At 39.4% G+C, this 18,020-nt stretch overlaps 2 protein-coding genes across 5 annotated transcripts in view; one reads left to right on the plus strand and one right to left on the minus strand.

Annotated features, from left to right (window-relative positions):
* The window catches only part of BRD10 (bromodomain containing 10), a 91,403-nt gene that overhangs the window by 70,732 nt on the left and 2,651 nt on the right, over nucleotides 1-18,020 (plus strand). For 2 of the 4 annotated variants that reach the window (XR_015799197.1, XM_088155872.1), the window contains one exon: nucleotides 7,278-10,078. The exons of the other annotated variants lie outside the window; for them this stretch is intronic. The gene's annotated coding sequence lies outside the window, so the exon portion shown is untranslated. Of the gene's footprint in view, nucleotides 1-7,277; nucleotides 10,079-18,020 lie in introns of those variants that run through there. 4 annotated transcript variants of the gene reach the window in all.
* On the minus strand, nucleotides 1,686-12,648 carry LOC106853418 (monocarboxylate transporter 13-like). Its single transcript, XM_014876678.2, has 5 exons — nucleotides 12,204-12,648; nucleotides 11,205-11,500; nucleotides 7,455-7,598; nucleotides 5,538-6,344; nucleotides 1,686-3,725 (listed from the first exon to the last, which is right to left on the minus strand). The coding sequence occupies exons 2-5, from the start codon at nucleotides 11,404-11,406 to the stop codon at nucleotides 3,520-3,522; spliced, it is 1,359 nt and encodes a 452-aa protein (XP_014732164.2). The 5' UTR covers nucleotides 11,407-11,500; nucleotides 12,204-12,648; the 3' UTR covers nucleotides 1,686-3,519.

Genomic DNA, 18,020 nt, shown 5'->3' on the forward strand with positions numbered 1-18,020 from the left:
GAATGGGGTGACATCAGGCTGGTCACCTGTAACTAGTGGGGCTGCACAGGGCTCCACCTTAGGGCAGTGCTCTTCAACATCTTCATAAATGGCTTGGATATAGAACTCGAACACTAAGTAAGTTTGCTGAAGACATTAAATTGGGAGGAGCTGTTGACTTCTTTAAAAGCAGAGAGGCCCTGCAGGACAACCTTGATAAACTGCAAGTCACTAAACAAATGAGGTTTAACAAAGGAAGGTGTCAGATTCTGGACCTGAGATGAGACAACTCTGGATATGTGTATAGATTGGGGAATGAAGCTGAAGAGCAGCACTGCAGAAAGAGACCTCAGGGTCCTGGTCTGTGGAAAGCTGAACATGAGTCAGCAGTGCCCTGGCAGCCAGGAGGACCAGCCGTGTCCAGGGAGGTTCATCAGGCACAGCATCACCAGCCAGGCAAGGGAAGGGATTGTCCCGCTCTGCTCTGCACTGAGGCAGCCTCACCTCGAGTGCTGGGGACAGTTCTGGGTGCCACAGTGTAAGAAAGATATAAAACTATTGCTCAAAGGAAGTCAATGAGGATGATGAGGGGTCTGAAGGGGAAGCCGTGTGATCAGTGGCTGAGATAACTTGGTCTGTTCAGCCTAGTGATGAGGAGACTGAGGGAAGATCTCAGTCTCCCGAGTGTGTGGTTTTCAGCATCCTCATGAGGGGAAAATCAGAGGCAGGCACTGATCTCTATGGTGACCACTGACAGGACTTGAGGAAATGGTCTGAAGTTGTGTCAGGGAAGGTTCAGGGTGGATATAAAGAAAATGTTCTTCACCCGGATGATAGCTGGACACTGGAACAGGATCCCTAAGGAAGTGGTCAGAGCACCAAGCCTGTGGTGTGGAGTTCAAGAAGCATTTGGACAACACTCAGACACATGATGTGACTTGAGATGGTCACGAGTTGAACTTAAATGATCCTGACTGAGCCTTTCCAATTCAGTATATCCCATGATTCTATGATTTGACTTCTTTTGTGCCATTAAACAGATACATAGCAACAAGATGACAGAGTGTCCAAGTAACTATTTAGTGCATTTAGTAAAGAAAATAAATGTATGACTTTTCATTTCTCACAAGATCCTGTTCAGGCTGGTGGGAACCAGGGGAAGTCTCCAGCCTGAGCTCTGACAGAGCTAGCAGTTCTGAGCTTGGACTGGGCTGCTCAGGACTTCACCCAGTCAGGCCATAAAAGCTCTGAGAATGTAATCAGCCCAACCACTGTGGACCATGTCCACGCTGCCAGGCTATCCTCACAGCTTCAGCCTGAGCTCCTTGTGTTTCACCTTTGCTGTTGCCTCACCCTCGTACCATGCTGTTCACTGCTGTGAACAGCCCAGCTGCATCTCCTCTATTCCTTCTGTTGGTGCCAGGGATACTGTTTGGTGCCCCAAAAGCTGCAGCTCCTCCTGGCTGAACCAGCCCTGGTTCCACAGTCTCTCAGTGATTCTCTGCTGAACTCAGTCATCTTTGTTAACTTCTTTCCTGTGTTTGCTTCTCCAAAATGATGGAGCAGAGGGGAACAATCACCCAATCACCTCCCTTGATCTCCTCTTTGTGCCCCTGTTCTTCCAGCATGTGTGCCACTAAGTGACTTCTTTACTGCCCATGTCAAACATCAGGACATGTCAAAATAAATTAGTGATAGGGCTTGTAAATAAAATGTAGAATTTTAACAGAATGCCAGAGGTGGAACTGCATTTATTAAACATTTCCCCATTCTTCCCACCTCCTGTAATACTACTTATAAAATGAAGAGTTATTTTAAGTGGGACACTGCAGAAGACTGAAGAATAATACTCCTAGAAAAATCCAAATTTTTCAATTTGTAAGTTTGGAAAGGATCTTGTCAGGTATTTCAGAGCCTTACTACAAGACTTTGCATACCCACGTGTGTTCCATCCAATACATGCTCTTCAATCAAGCCCTCACAGGTAGTTGATTTATGAATGGTTCAACTGATTCCCCCTAAGTTAAATTAAATTTTTTTAATACGTGTTCTTATGAGACAAGAAGTAATTATTTCAGATGAGAGATTTATGTAAACTCAGCTTCACAGAGCAAGTGTTTCAATGGTAAACATTTCTGAAGTTTATAAGTAGGGCAGATATGATATTCATAATAGTTTGAAGGCTTTAAAGTGCTATGGTTTTTTTCCTTTCAATTTTTACTTCTCAATGTTACTCAACCTTTTCTCCCTTAAATTCTGTCTTCCCCCGATAGAGTAAAATTGCAAAAAAACCCAGTTGTTTGGATACAGACTCTTTTTTATTCTTATAAATAGAGTATTTACTCTAAGTATTTGCCTTAGGATAATTGGAATGTGGGACTGAAGGGGACCTCAGGAAGTTATCTAGCCCATCCTACTATTCTGAAGCACATATATTTAGATCCTTGATCGTGTGTTACCTATTCTCTGATATCTCTGTGTTTTCATATTCTGCATTGTATCTTTAACAGACTACAATGAAGCTTTTTCACTGTTACATAACTGCCTTTCTGTGAATTATATCAATTACCAGTTGTCTTAACAAGAAAGGAATTAATAATGTTTTCTCTATCTCAACCTATTATGGATTTGAAGGCTGTTCTCATGCTCTGTAAAAACTTTTGTGTTCTAAACAAGGCAAACTTTATTTCTTATACTTTTTCCTTAGACTCTTAATTTTCTCATTTATGTTCCACTTAATTATTTGCAACTTATGTACTTCTTCCAGTTAAAGCCTTGCAAGCATCATTATCTCCTCCATATTACCATAACATAGGAAGACATTCACTATTTTTAACACAGGGTTACTTTTGGGATTCTCTACTCAGTTTGAAGTCCACTGTAGCCTTAGGTCTTTCTCTGCTATTCATCAATCCTTCCCAATTTTGTGTGGGTGTATTTTGCTTTTTACTTCTGATATTTAGGAATGCATTTCTCTCTACTGTATTCTATTACTCATATAACTTTTACATTTTATCAGTTGATTTTTTTATCTTATTCCAGCACTACTCTGTAGAGTATCTGCAAACCCTTTAGCTCAAAACTGTATTCCTTTAGTTGTGCTTTCAGATACAGCTTGTTTACTGAAAATACTGGGCAGTACTTCCCCAAGTAAGCATTTGTGAGCTGATGCCTTTTCCTCTTTTTTAGTGATAGCTGCAGTCTGCATTTGGGGGTAGAGTTTCTATCTGCTGCACGCATGTTTCATGGCAATTTAATTTAGACCATGGTTTCCCCAGTTCATTTAGCACGGCCTTATGGACTCTACTGAAGACTTGCATAGTTAAAATGCAACTTCAATATCAAAATAATATGGTGATGGTTACTGCTCTAGTTTGCATGCAAATTAATTACTTTCTTCCCTTGTTTCAAACATTCCTACCCGAAACTTCCATTCTTTTGTAAATCCTAATAATAGTGAGTTTGGCAAAAATAAAACACTTCCATATGTCCTGAAGTGCTGTCAGAGGTCTCATGTAGTCACACCACTACATTGTGCTCTCAATACCTTCTGGTTTGATGTTTCAGGATATGGAGGGAAGGGTAGGGTAATATTGACTTTTCTGGTTTAGTTCTAATCTTGTTTCCTCTCTTTTTTCTCTGCTGGAGTCGATCTAAAATAATTAAAAATCCAGTTGATAGGGCAAGAGTGGCTCCTGCCATGTAGAAGCCTGCTCTGTAATCTCCAGCGAAGTCCACAATCAGACCTGGAGAGAAATATATATGACAGGAATGTGAATGATGGAAAACAGGCTAATGTGAATTAGCTCAGCAGTGTGTATATATCCTCTTACAGAGGCAGTGTGCTGGCTACATACTTGTCTTGCAGATTTCTACATCACGAGTACATTATGTCACCCCACTGTAGCTTCTTTTCAGTTTGAAACACAATTCACATTTCTTTTTATATGTGAATTACTAGTGAAACAATATATTACACAGTTTGAAGCACTTTCCAACCTAAAGTGTGGCAGACAGGGCAGGTACTGGCAGAATAAAAAGACTGTGCAGCTGTGTATGAGAGTAGCTCCATGTGGTGTAGCTGTCACCAGTTGCTGTAATTTGGACCATAACTACAGCATGAGTGAGTTTAAAGGAAAGGAGATCCAACTGCTGGAGACAAAGTTGGAGAATTTGTCCAGCATGTCATAGGTTTCTGGTTCATCATTTCACAAGGAGTCACAGATATTAACAAAAAACTCTTGGTTTTCAGTGAGCTTTAAGCCAACCAAAATACGTAATGCCATTGTGTATTATACTGAAAAATCTCTAGTACAGAGGTAGCACTGCAGCAGTATGTCAGCTGCCCTGTGGGTATGATGGCACATTCCTTTGTGGGCTGATGAAGGTTGCTCGCTTGTGGGAAGTTTGTCCATGTTTAGGGTACTCCCTAGCCACATTCTAAACTAAGCTCAGCCTTATATAGGCACAAGAACCATGAGCTCAAATCTTTGACCTTTTACACTCAAAGGAGGAGAGGAGAGCTTGAGAGGCACTTAGGGTTCCCTGTTCTTCCATACTTCCTTTGTAGTTTACTAAATATACAAAAAGGGGCTGCATTGATTCCCAGATAATCAGTACTAGTGACCAGCCACTATAAATTGTATTTTATTCAGATCTTTCCAACACATTTTTGATACTCTTATGTCTCAACCCCTCTATGAATCTTCCTGGTTTCTGTATTTTCAAAAGTGAATTAAAATTTTCCAGTGTTCAGTCTGACTCATTTGCAACCCATTAGTGATGTCATTTCCACAAAAGTCACCTGTAGTGTGTGAACAATAGTCTTTGGATGAGGACTCAGATCTGCATTGTTGAAGTCACACTGGTCAATTTTTATTGCTGTTTCACTTTTTAAAGTCTCTACAGCTTGCAGTTCATTTATCTTGCATTTTTTCCAAGACGACTATATCTTGTTGCCAGCCCATAAATCCATGTCCTGTCTCATTGTCTGTTCTCTCTTCCCACTGTTCTTATGTCCTATCTTCCCTATTTATTATGCTAGTTGGCTCAAATACTGTCGAAAACCAGCAGACATTTATCTGAATACTTCCTTCAGGTTTGCATAGCCTAATGTTTCAGGTTGTTCAATTTGAACTTCTGTGGAAACCCTCCCAACATCACCAGCATTTGTGCAACATCATTAGTCTCAAATTTCAATTTCTTCTCTGAAATTGTGTGTCTGCTACTTGTCCCAAGGGCACACTTTCTTAGCAAGATAGTTGGAGGCCATCAAGTGGCATGCATTATGTGGGATTCACAAAGCAGGACCACCATGTGAACCCTGCCTTTCATCTCTCCTTTCTTGTTGAAATGGTATCTCTAAAATCACACAGAAGAGAGGGAGCAAGGTATTTTGGAGAGGATTTAAACTGACTGTTTTTATGTGCTTCTTGGCTCAGATACCCCTCAGCTAAAAAAGGGGGAAATTTGAGTGAAGATCCAGATATTTTCAGTTTGGATTACCATTCCCCTTTCTTCTTGTAATCTGTATTTGGCAGTGAGTTGTCTTAACTTACCTGCAAGAGGAGGCCCCACAAAACCTCCAGTGCTTCGAATGAGCATGAAAAGCCCTAGAGCACTGTCAAATTCTGGCATACCTACAACGTCTGCCAGCACTGTAATGTGAATGGCAACTGTTGTACCAAAGAAGAATCCGTAGAAGCCAGTGAATATTGCTAAGGAAAGGTAATTGTTAGCCAGTGGCAACAGCATCAGGGAAGTACTCATCAATGTAATCGTCATTGCCAGCAAATGAATGGTTTTGGTAACATGGAAGTTGGCATACCAGCCACACAGCAGTCTGCCTCCAAAGTCCACCATAGCCAAAATGGATAGGAGGGATGAAGTCCATGATTCATCTATTCCCAGGCTGTAGCTAAGTGGAACTAAAAATAATGGAGGAACAAAAAAACTCATAGCAGCTAATATACCAAAAATGGCATAAAGTACAAATTCTGGTCGCCTCACAAGCATCCAGTTGAAGGTTTTGCGCATGATGGGAGACTTATCTTCTTTGTCTCGCCTGGATGCACCGTTGCCAGGTGCTGTTTCAATTTCACAATGCCTGGCCTTAAGGAGGCAGCTGCTTGCCAGGGGTCGCATCAGTACTCCACAGACACAAATATTGAGTTGGATGCCACCTATGACCAAGAGGGCACCTTTCCATCCATACTGACTAATCAGCCACTGGAAAAATGGTCCAAACATGAATGCAAAGGCACATTCTCCAGCACTGGCAATAGCATTGGCCAAAGCCCTTTTCTTGGAGAAATAGTGGCTAACAATGCTAATGGCTGGTATCCATGAAAAAGAAATGCCAAGACCTGAAAAACACCAATACAAATAACACTGGTTAAACACTATTGAGGTATTTTGTGAAGATGGAAATTAAAGCAGTCAGTGCCTCTACATTTGCAAAGTTAAAAAGTTTTAGAGGGAAAACATTTTTGCCTAGAAGAAGCATGAGCTTAGCTGGAGTAGATGTAAGGATATATTTGTGACACTATATTCTGTAAGTTGTATATATTCAAATGAAAAAGCAGAACATGAAGTATATACATTATTACACTGTCACTTTAAAAAAAAAGAAAAACAAAAAGTTGGTTTCACAGCTTAGTGCATGAGCAATCACATGGTCATGGGGTTGAAGCTAGACATATCTCAGATCCCATGCTGTCTGCATTAAGGTTGGTACTCGGTCAGACCAGCAGGTTAAGCTGAGCTGTGTTCAGGGTAGACAGTGAGGTGGGACATGAAGGAAGCTGGTGTATTGCCTCTGTTTGCTCTTCATTTTCTTGTTTGACTGCTTTGAGCAAACTTAAGACCTGATCTAACTTAGAGTTATTTTGATGGCTCCCTAGACTCTTTGGCAGCCTAGGACTGCCAAAGGGATCAAATTCCAGACATTTTCTCGAGCATCCAGTGTGGAATTCAGAATGGTTTATTTTATTCCCTGCTAGCTTTGCTTCCTGTTCCAGGAAAATCTGCTAGCTGTTGGAGAAAATTTTCTGGCCTGGTTTTGCCTGGAGTAAAGGAAAAGTTTGGAAACAAATGAAAGGCTGGGACTCTGTTCAAAACATAAGTTGAGAGAAAGTATAGAATTTGGGATCTCCGTGTCTTTTTACTTCAGCACCCTTTAAAAAGTTCACAAAGCTCTTATATCTGAATGAAAAATAAAACACTTAATTTTCTGCTTGCATATAATTTTCAGGTATAAATTACTGGCATCTAAATATTTGTCTTCTTTGTTGTTGCAGGTTTCCTCTACAAATTCTTATTTCCAAAGTGGGACGGGAGGCAAATCAATTTTAAAGAGCATTGCTTGTTCTGGCTGCTCATAAAGTCAAAATAGATACAAGATTTTAAAACTCCTGCCACTAGCACCCTCAAATAAGTTGCTGGTGGAAGAAAGCCATAAAGCCATAAATTCATACCCTGTAGGAAGCCAGTTGTTGCGTACATCCACACCATGTTAAGTCCAAAAAATCCCAGTGCCATTCCTGAAAAAGCCAGAAGTCCTCCAGTGATCACAACTGTCCGATGGGTATATTGTACACACAGTGAACTGGCAACAGGGGCTGGATCAGCAGAAAAATTGGAGAAAGAGAAACACATTAGGAACATTAATCTGATCAACATGGCCAAATAAATAAAACATTTTGAGGAAGACTACCCTTATAACGCTTGACACAAAGAGCCTTAATTCTGCTGGATGGGGTAGGAGGTCAACCAAAATTTCAAGATTGTATACCTGCTGATAGAGAAATGACTGTTCCTGAGGCACAGATTCGAAAATATATTCACCATATGTGGACTCTTTTAAAGGGAAAGAACATTTTAGTGCCTTTCTTGTAGTAGGACAGTTCTACTGATTTTCATGTAAGAATAGAACTACGAACAAGACAGAACCTCATGGACTCTTTTAGCAGAAAGTGAAACTTCAGCCACAGAACCTATAGGTTCATCTATAAAAATTGTATTATTGAGAATGTGTTATTGATATGGCTAGCATGAAAACTTTCTGAAAACTAACTTTTGTTTTCTAGAATTTTGCAAAAATCAACCCTTAGTAGAATTTTAAAAGTTTATAAAGGACCAAAAATTAGCGTTTATTTTGTGGTAATATTTGTACAGAAAATTGGCAGTTCATTTCTTAAATCTTTAATTAGTGGTACAGTTTCTCTAAACAGAGTTTAGAGGATCTTCAACACGAGGCCAAAGGTGCAGATGGTACAGATTTGATGGTGCAGCAGTTGCTTTGGTCTCTAGTCTGGAAACACCTGAAACAGCAGGGATATTTTTGCTTAATTAAGGATCATTTTTACTGCCTGGTTGTTTTTTCTACAGCATCAGAGAGAGTCGAGGTCAAGGCCGTAGGATTTCTCTAAGTAGCCATGGCCACTAGGGGGTTCCCAAGTACCACCTGGCATGAACCAGCTCCCGACGATCTGTTAAACAACCTGGGAACTAGAGCTCGTGCATAAAATGGAATTCGGTTAACAAGGACCATGGTTCTAAATTGAAGTAAGTAGGAAGACAATGATTAAGAGAGAGCAGCCAGCAAGGAAGGTTTTGTAGTAGTTTGTAGGACATGTTGCTGTACATTCTCCTGTGTTAAGATCAGAATTAAGAGAATTTGGTAGCTAGGATGAGTGAAATAAACCTGACAGAGTACTGCTTGTTGCAAAATCTGCAAAATGTACATTGTCATTGTCAGCAGAAAGTTGGCCTGGCAGGAGTTATACAAACCTCGAATGTCTCATTAGCTTTTACAGCAAAAATCTGATAATTTTAAAGCATGTAAAAATACTGAAATTCAGTCATTATCTTAAGATGTAGTTGATGAGACATGATAAAGTACATACAGCTGGTGAATCATCCAATATGATGAAAAAAAGAAGAAAAGTAGACACAAGATAATGTCCATAAAAGCTCTTGAAAACAAGCGAAAGATCTGCAGCTGGAGCAGAAATATTACCAAATCTCCATCTTTAAATATCAAATAAGGAGAATAAACAGGCAGAAATTAAACATGGGATAGTAAGAAAGAAGCTAGCCACAGAACTGGAAATGGGTAAAATAGCTTGACTCCACAGTCTGAAAGGATAAGGGCAACACACAGAAAATGCACAAGCAATGGAAAGGTATGGCAACCAGATTGCAAAGACAAGGGTGTTGGGAGGTGTACATCAGTACCAAGAGAAGGCTGGTGAAAGTGATGGGGAGAATCCTTGATGTGGTAAACTGAACAGCCTGTTGCAAGTGCAGACCTTGGGAGTGGAAGCACATGCTCTCCTTTGACACAAGAAACAGACCTGCTGTTGAAAGGATCCAAATAGGAAAAAATAATAATTCAGTGATCATCCTTCATACTGAGCCAAGTGACACTTAAGGTTTCCCAGAGATACACATTTAGAAAAACTAAGCCAGTCCAGGAAACATGCTCAAAGAACTGGAGGCTCAGGTGATCTTCATCAGGAAGTCTTGTGGTCCCTATAAATGAAGCAAAGGCAGAAGAAGATGAGGACAATTATGTATTGACCTGAGACATTTATAAACTACTATACAGAGAGGGGTTTGGAATGTTTGACCACCAAACTTTATTCACTGAAAGAGGATTATTTTCAAAGGATGAAAAACAGTTTCTGTTGAAAATTATAACTGCCTTCCTTGACGTAAGCTGGCCTCACACCTGGCTAGGCAAATGTATTTTTGCTGGTTTATACTTGATATTATTGTGTCATATGCTGCATTCCTTAATACATTCCTATACAATGTAAATATATGCTATAATAAAACAAAACCTAACTAAACAGGACTGTTAAATTTTTCTCTCCTATGCTGGCTTTTTCTTCTCATGAAGTTCAAATGCCTGAATGACAAAATAGTATCACAATATGTCAGTTTAATTTGTAAACCAAATGGATAGATTACCATTTAATTTCTGTGGTCTGTGAAGCAGGTTTTTCAATTCTTTTTTTCAGTTAATTATATCTGTCACTGCAAAGCAGGCATCAAGGATAGCAGTTTACGGAACTAATAAAATCTTTTCAACTCATGACTTATTTTATCTTTTTGCTTTGACTTTGGGTTCCTCTTTTTTTCCTTCTGAATACATTTTTCAAAGAAAGACCAGTTGCTCTTGATGTTTGGAAGTACTGCAGTTCCAAGCAATAATACTGATTGGTCTGGACTGAGTAGGATGCATGTAATTATACAGTGTCTGTGCAATTAAGTGTCTTCAGAAACAATATTATGATAGCATTTATTATGTAAGGATATTTACCTATTGCAACCATATATCTCTGTGAGAATATGCAGAGCAGACTTCACAAATTCTGTACAGTTCAAGCCTGCACATGCTTGGAATCCTCACATCATGTGAAGGGTCGTGCAGTTTACAAGGGCACCACGGACTCTCGAAACAACCAAGTTGAGTCAAATACAGGATGTTTCCTATTCTTCCCTCCTTCATTTGGTGTGATGTGGTATTTGACCTGTTCCCATAGCACACTGCCTTTGACTGGGAACATCAAAGCATCCCCTACTCTCTGCTTGCGTGGTCATGTCTTTATTGAGCTCTCTCACTGAGTGAATTGATATTTTTCTTTTTCTTTTTTTTTTTTTTCTTTTTCCTCTGTGAGTCTTCTGGTAGATCAATAACTTGAAATCATACTAAGAGGGGTAAAGAAGACACAGAACTGGTAATACATGCAAAGAAAAGGGATCTTGATGAAGTTAAAAACAAGCGGGAAAAAGCAGGACTGAGAATCATTTTGGTAGCACATGGCTTACCTGATAGATGGGGTCAAAATCCTTGCATTTTGAAGTACTTTGAAAATGAGATCAGTGAATTTGCACAAACTGTTTTAAGAGCTTAATTCAACAATCTCTGCAGCTATCAGAATTATCTCTAATGAGTTTAACTCAAAGCCTGGAGCAAAACTTAATCATGAATTTAGGTACATGATTTTTTTTCAGGTATAGAGTTCTGGTATTAACCCATTCCATATCTGAGGCAGCAAATGCCAATTTTCTGAAAATTTTCTGTATTTTCTGTAGAGACAGAAAAAGGAAGTCTAGACCTTAGATGTTTCTGGGTTTGGGTTTTTTTAAGGAAGATTTCCAGACTTGCTTGGGTAGTTAATATTAAAATAAAATGCTAGAGGAGTACTACTACCTACCTCCTAAATGAAAGACGACAATAGTTACTGATGTGATCCAGGAAGTAGAGCTTGCAAGTTCATCAAAGTGCTGCTGGATTTCAACAAAGAACAGACCAAAAGTCTTGAGGACAGCAACAGTGAAGCCCATCACCATGAAGGCTGACACTACCACAACCCATCCATAGCCACCATCTGGTGGATTGCTGTCTTTAGCCTTCATCTTTTCTAATTCTTAGATCTTCTCTGCGTTTTAGGTTGTTTTTTCTTTATTTTTTCTGGAGTGGTAGCGATGGTGGTGAGGTATTTTAACAGATCTGAAAATTTGTAGAAGGCCCATTGTTAGAGAAATTAATTAAAATATTTTAGGAATGGCTTACACAAGTAATTACCAATTTAAAATACAACATTCATTGCAGTGGTTTGACTGAAAACATTACCTGGGGAAGAGATACCCCAAGAGACAGAAGAATGAATAAAGAAATTAAAAAAAAAAAATCAAGTACAGAGTTAAGAAAACAAAAGAAGCATGCAAATGTGAACAAAGGACAAAGGAGAGAAGACAATGTGAAACATTCAGACATGAAGATTTCCAAAGATAGAAGAATTTTAGGGTCTGCAACATTTTACCATTTATAAATATTAATCGTTCCTGCAATGCCAAGCATTTTTGCCAAAATAGTGCACATCCAACCCATCCTTGTGAAGATATATTTGTAGGCAAGAACATCTTATTAAGCATACTAAAGAGCATATTTCCCCTTAAAAGTTTTATGATAAACATGCAGTAATCATGCAGTGCATGGAGGACACAGGATCTGGCTGGAGGGAGAGAAACATTCATACATTTTTCTGTTTTTTTCAAGGAGCAGGGATATTGTACAAGATACAGAATACCAAAAAAGACCTATCTCATGTGGAGAATGGGAACTTGAGGTAGCTGAAGGTGTACTATACTTAAAATTATCTACAGCTGGGAAAAATTCGTTGCATGAGGGGATCCATACCACTTGAAATTACCCAGTATAAAGAAGCAGTTGCTAGTTCTGTGATTTGCTCCACTGAGGTACATGATCTCTGGAGAATCTGAATCACTGCAGCAGGGTGGAAAAGAAAAGCCGTCAGAGCCTTGTAGGAATCAAAAGCAAAATCATTCTACTGCCATGTGTCTGGACTGAAATGGCACTGGATGCATTTGCATGTCTTAAAAAATCTTAGAACAGCCACAAGAGAGGGAGAGACTGCCTTGTGTTGAGGTCTGTATGAAAGAATCTGGTTTTCATTCCCACAGTTTCTGGGTGACCTTAAGCAAGTTGTTAGATCTTGCTGTGCCTGTTTTCTCAGTTGTCAAAGGTAGCTAATACTTTCAAAGGCCATATATGTTGTAAAGTTGGAAGCATTAATACCTGTATCAGTGCTCAGTTTACTATAAGAAATTACAGAAATTATATCCAGCTGTAGCCATGTCTTCTGACAATGCTGAGTTGAAACAGCATGGTCATAATTTTGTTTGAGGCCTGGAAAAATATAAAAAGGATGCACCACTCAAGCTAAATAAGCCTGCCTATGTAGAGTGATACTGATATTTCTGCATTCTACATGGACATGCCTGGGCAAGGGATTATGATTTGTGCCACAAGACAGATAGAAGAAATCCTGCTACTTACCAGGCAACACCCAGACTAAAACAGGCATGATAAAATCTGCATGACACCACCCAGAACCCTTCACTTTCATTAGGCAAACTCTGTCCCAAGAGGAGTATAAATTGGGCCTTACTGCTTACAAAACTTAAATGAATAGCATGTTTCCTTACTACAAAGACATCCTTTTATGTCACAGCTCAGAGTTCAGCCTTCAGTTCTTTTTCATGATCACAGTGTTCCATGTAACTCCAAAATGAAATTACTATTTTAGTTGCATTATTAATGAATGAGGTAGTTATTTTCCAGCAGCCCTATGGATTTGAAAGCTGTGCAGCTACATACTATAGGGAGATGTTGGAATACCTGAACAGGGTAGAAAAAAGCATAGCTATTACAATGAGGGAACATTTTTCTGACACCATGCTTTGCTTTCTTCCTTCTTCACTTGCAAAAGAAAATTTATTATAAGATGATGTAATTGCAAACACCCTAAGCTGAAAAAAACTATATAGGATTTCCTTGTGCTCTTAGCTATTGAGTAATATCTCCACATACTCATCTTGTCCCTGGAGCTAACCTTCTAAATAAAAGAGAAAAGACCTGTAAGGAAAGTGCTCCTTCTGTTGTGCCTGGCCATACACAAGATCCCTCAAAAATGTAAAGCTGTGCCTGGAAGCATTCTGTCTAGCATCCCACTGACTCTTACCTCCAAGATTTCTCATGGCAGCTGGAACAGATGTCCTGTGAGACGGGGACTTACATTGGGAAAGCCTGTGCTTGGTGTGTGCATCAGCAAGAGCAGACAGCTCTCTTAGTAGTCCTATTATGCTTGTGGCAAATTTTGCCAGCAAGAACACACAGGCAAGGGTGCAAGCCTTTATCTTTGCACCTGGATAGCTACAAAGGCACTTTCTGAGGCATTGAGGTTGTTCCTCTACTCATGCTCTACAAGTTCTCCAAGCTATTTCTGCTTTGATTCATGTGAATGATTTAAAAAGCTTATCAGACAATCATAAAAATAATTTATAAAATGCTTATCTCATTGCTTGCATTTTAGGCTGCCATATAAACTTGTGAAGACGGATACTTCTTGTTCTACTTGGTTATCTTGTGCTCCATGTCCTAATTTACATTTTACAAAAGAGCAAATGAGTAGAATACATTTGCTGCACATTACAAAACAACTTGATGGTGGAATCAAGAAAAAACTGTTGAATCCTACACTTCTTGTTTTCATGCAACCCATACTTAACACTCCCCAAATAAGTGTATTCACTCTCTCTGAATGAAAGCTGAGTGGGCTCCTAGTGACCTGGTGATACTTTACAGATGTAGGTTCCCCAAGAAGACAAAGTAGGGCAAGTATTAAGTTTTTCCACACTTAAATAAAGAAATGTGACTTGTTAATGTGTGTTTGGTTTGAGTTTCCAGTACAAACATTGTACTGTTACCTTGGATTTGGACTTACCAAAACAAAAAAAGAGAAAAGGAAGAAAAACGTACTTATTATACATAGATACAAAACTACTTTTACCAAAGGCTGATACCTTGAAACAGGAACTATGTAAAACTAAGTACAAAATAGATCTTTAGTAAATTAGCAACAGATTAAATAATACAGTTTTGTTTTATTGGTTGTATTAGAAGAAATATGGAAAGAAGCAAGGAAATCAATTGAAACTTCATGTATGTGCCTTGGTACACAGGCAAGGAATAGGCACTATGTTTGTCACATTCAGATACCTTATGATTTTCATCTATCACTCAGACTGGCTCTGCTGATGCTCACCTGTCACTAGAGCTTCAACTGCAATAGAGTTGTACTGGTTACTGCTCCTCAGACACAAATTCAGGAGAGACTTTATTAAATTTTCCTTCCTAACCTCATAACACCATTATAGAAGAAGTCAGTTTAATGACTATGATCGATAACAGTTTATTGACAAAGCATATTAGGACGGAAAAGAGAGGCTGAATGCTATGAGGAACCAGTTAGAAGTACCAAAAATCAAGTATAGCAGCAAGAAATTACCTTATTCAGGTAGCCAAGGCTTGTATGGGATATGAAGCTCTTCCTTCACCTTCCACTTGTATGTAAGTTCTTGAGTTGTGCTGCAAACCACCAAGTCATGTTTCTCATCTGAACTACCATCTGGCTAGCTGAACAAACCAATTTGTCTCCTTCAGAATGTGTAAGCATCGGATTTTATAAGAATCCCTTCCTCCCCTCCTCAAAACTAATTTGACTCCACCTATACTCAGAAAAACAAAGTTCTGTCCTGACTAGTGATCAGAGAAACAAAATCAGGAATGGGTGGAGGAAACTTAGAGGAGGAATGCAGATTTATTTATTTATCTGCACTATACTTATACTAGCATTGGACTGCTGTCCATGTTTTCTACAGAACTCAACTATTGGACCAAACAAAGTTCGGAGGTATTAGCTGACTTCAAACTCCCCTGTGTTCTGGGGCATTTACTGCAAATGTTTATTCAAATTTGAAATTAATTTGTCACTTCCCTATGGTTGTGCTGTTGGGCAGATGTTGGCTACAGTGAGCATCATTGCTGCATAGCCTGCAGCAACTACAAAAGTTACAGGAAGCTTGAGTGTGCTCTCCCGAGCATGATACATGCATATTTGAACCTTTTACCACACCAGAGCAGTCCTTTACTTGTGTGATTTAAGAGCCCACAGTTAAATACTGCTGGTCCTAGTAAAACTTTTCCCTCCCAGCTTCCACTGCTAGTTTATTGTATCTCATTCCCTTTCCTACCAATTTGCCTTGCACTAAGGTTGTGGTGTCTGTACTACTGTTGTAATTGTTTGGGGGGGAGGGTGGGTTGTTGCAATAGCTTGTTGCTTTTTGTAATATTTTAAATTTATATAATTTTAGACTTACTTCATGAGTTGATCAGTAATCTGTGTAGCTTGTGTGTGCTAAAGGGAAGTATAAATATGCAGCTGACCTGCATAACTAAGAAATAGATATTTTTCTTACTTTTGGCATATTTGAATCAGAAGCAAGCAAGTTTGTGAGGTCACATTCTAATTTTCTTTTGATGGGAAAATTCTCTAGAGCTATGTTTTAGGGCTGGAGAAGACAAAATCATGGCAAAGGAAAATTATGGAGTAGTTTTTGAAGTAGAATTAGCGTGCAGTCTTCATTCAAAAGCTGCTGCCACACTTACTTCACCTTCCTGCTACCATGTGAGTTTCCATGCAGTGAGCCAGAATGGTGAACTGACCCTGCCGGTCAGTACACTGGGGCAGTTTCCCCAAATACATAATCTTTTTTTTTTTTTTTTTTTCCCCCTGACCACTTCTGATAGCAGTGATAAACTAGGCCAAGATAAATATTAATTGAAATGACTGAATCAAAATTACTGTGTTTGACTTGTGGTGTTAAGTGGTTACTAACATAAGAGGGGTAGCCTGAACATAAATATTCACAGGACTGTGTGTAGGAGAGACAGCCTATGAAAGGACTGGAAAACTATTATGTAAGAAAAAAACAGGCTGACATCACTGCCAAATAGCTGACATTGGATCCTAAATAAACCTGTGTAAGAAATGTGGATGAGTGTGGAGCTACTTAAGGTCCTGAAGGAAAAAAAGAATTTAATCTTGATGTGATTAGAGAAGAAGAACCAGGATGGTGATTCAGTTGCATAAAGTTAGGATGACAAAGGAGGTGTGTTTTGTGGAGATAGGATAGCTGGCATTGATAGCTGGCAGATATCAGAGGGGCTAAAGAGCAGAAAGAGGTAGCAAATAAGCAAGTGAGTGATTGGGGTTTTTCAGAAGCTGTCAGACTGTAAAAAGTGAACTATTTAACAGATAAAGGAAGAATAAATGGCTTGGTTTTGGACTGGTTTCTGGTTATCCTATTACCAATTTAACAAATGGTTATTAGTTTAAGATTGACTGAAGCTTTACAGGCTGGGAGCAAATGAAGAAAAGCCTTCTGTCCTGAAATTACAGTCAGGTGTGCTGATTGCTCCCCTTCCCAGGGCAACATTAATCCCTGGCCTCCCTTTATAATAAAGGGAATGCTCAGGCTTCATGGAAAGGGGGCAGAGAATTTACAGGGGGGAGGGTGACATAGAGCCTGAATTGGCTGTAAGTGGAGGGTATATTTATCTGAACAAAGGTTGTTTGTTTTTCAACAAGCAATAATCAGTTCGTTTTCTCTGTGTAATTCTTGGCTGTGATTATAGCTTCCATTACAAAATTATAGGGTAAGAAGGAGAGGGGGCACAGGAAATGAGTACTGCTAAACAGAAGAGGGAAATACACTGCTTAAGTTTATCAAAACAAAATGCTTAAGTACAATGCTGATGCAAACAAGAGTCTCTCTGTGCCCTATCAATCTAGCATCTGTGGGTGGCATCTTCCACTTCCTGTTCTGAAAAGAGTGACCAGTGTTTAATCGTTCTGCTTTAATTATAGCATGAAGGTGAAAATGCCCAATTCCTAGGTATGTCTGGAGTGTCAATGAGACATTATCTGTCCTCGTACCTGTGGTTACTGCGCTGCAAGAGAGAGAAAGGACAGCAACACACACGGATCTCTTTTGGGGAAAAAAGGCCAACTTTATTGTACAGACATCCCATATTTAAAGTGTGTTATGTGCAGCTAGGACAGGACAGTAGCTCATTGGACAATTGGGACAAAAGTCTCTTGGGACAGCATGTCTGGATGTCCCGTGGGAAAGACACCAGGTGTTAATCTTTATTATGAATTCCCTTCTGTTTTTCACCAAGTTATCACTCTGGGAGACTGCCTCCCTTAACTGAAGCTGTAGTCGGCTTGTCAGCCTGGGAATGGACCTGAGAGACAGGAGAAATCCAGGCCTGAAAGGAATTGCCAAGCTGTAATTCCCTAGCTCTCTAAATGCGTGTGTACACACGTACCTTAGGAGAAAGATGGACGTGTTTGGCTAAATTAGCCCTAAATGTCCTCTGGTTGATGCCTGGGAAGGATTTTTACAGGGATTCAGCTGAGAACAGAGACATTGAGGGATATAAGCTCATTAGACTTCCTGTGTTATTTTCTTAAACTAGCCTGTGACGCACCATCCATGGCTAGGTGCTGTATTGTGGAGTTATGATAAAGTGAGGAAATAAAGTCCAAGAAGAAGTGACAGTTTCCTGATAGCATGAAGTGTGCCTGTATAAGAGAGTTTTC

The sequence above is a fragment of the Sturnus vulgaris genome, chromosome Z, assembly GCF_052056855.1.
Source record: "Sturnus vulgaris isolate bStuVul1 chromosome Z, bStuVul1.hap1, whole genome shotgun sequence".
Taxonomy (NCBI): Eukaryota; Metazoa; Chordata; class Aves; order Passeriformes; family Sturnidae; genus Sturnus; species Sturnus vulgaris.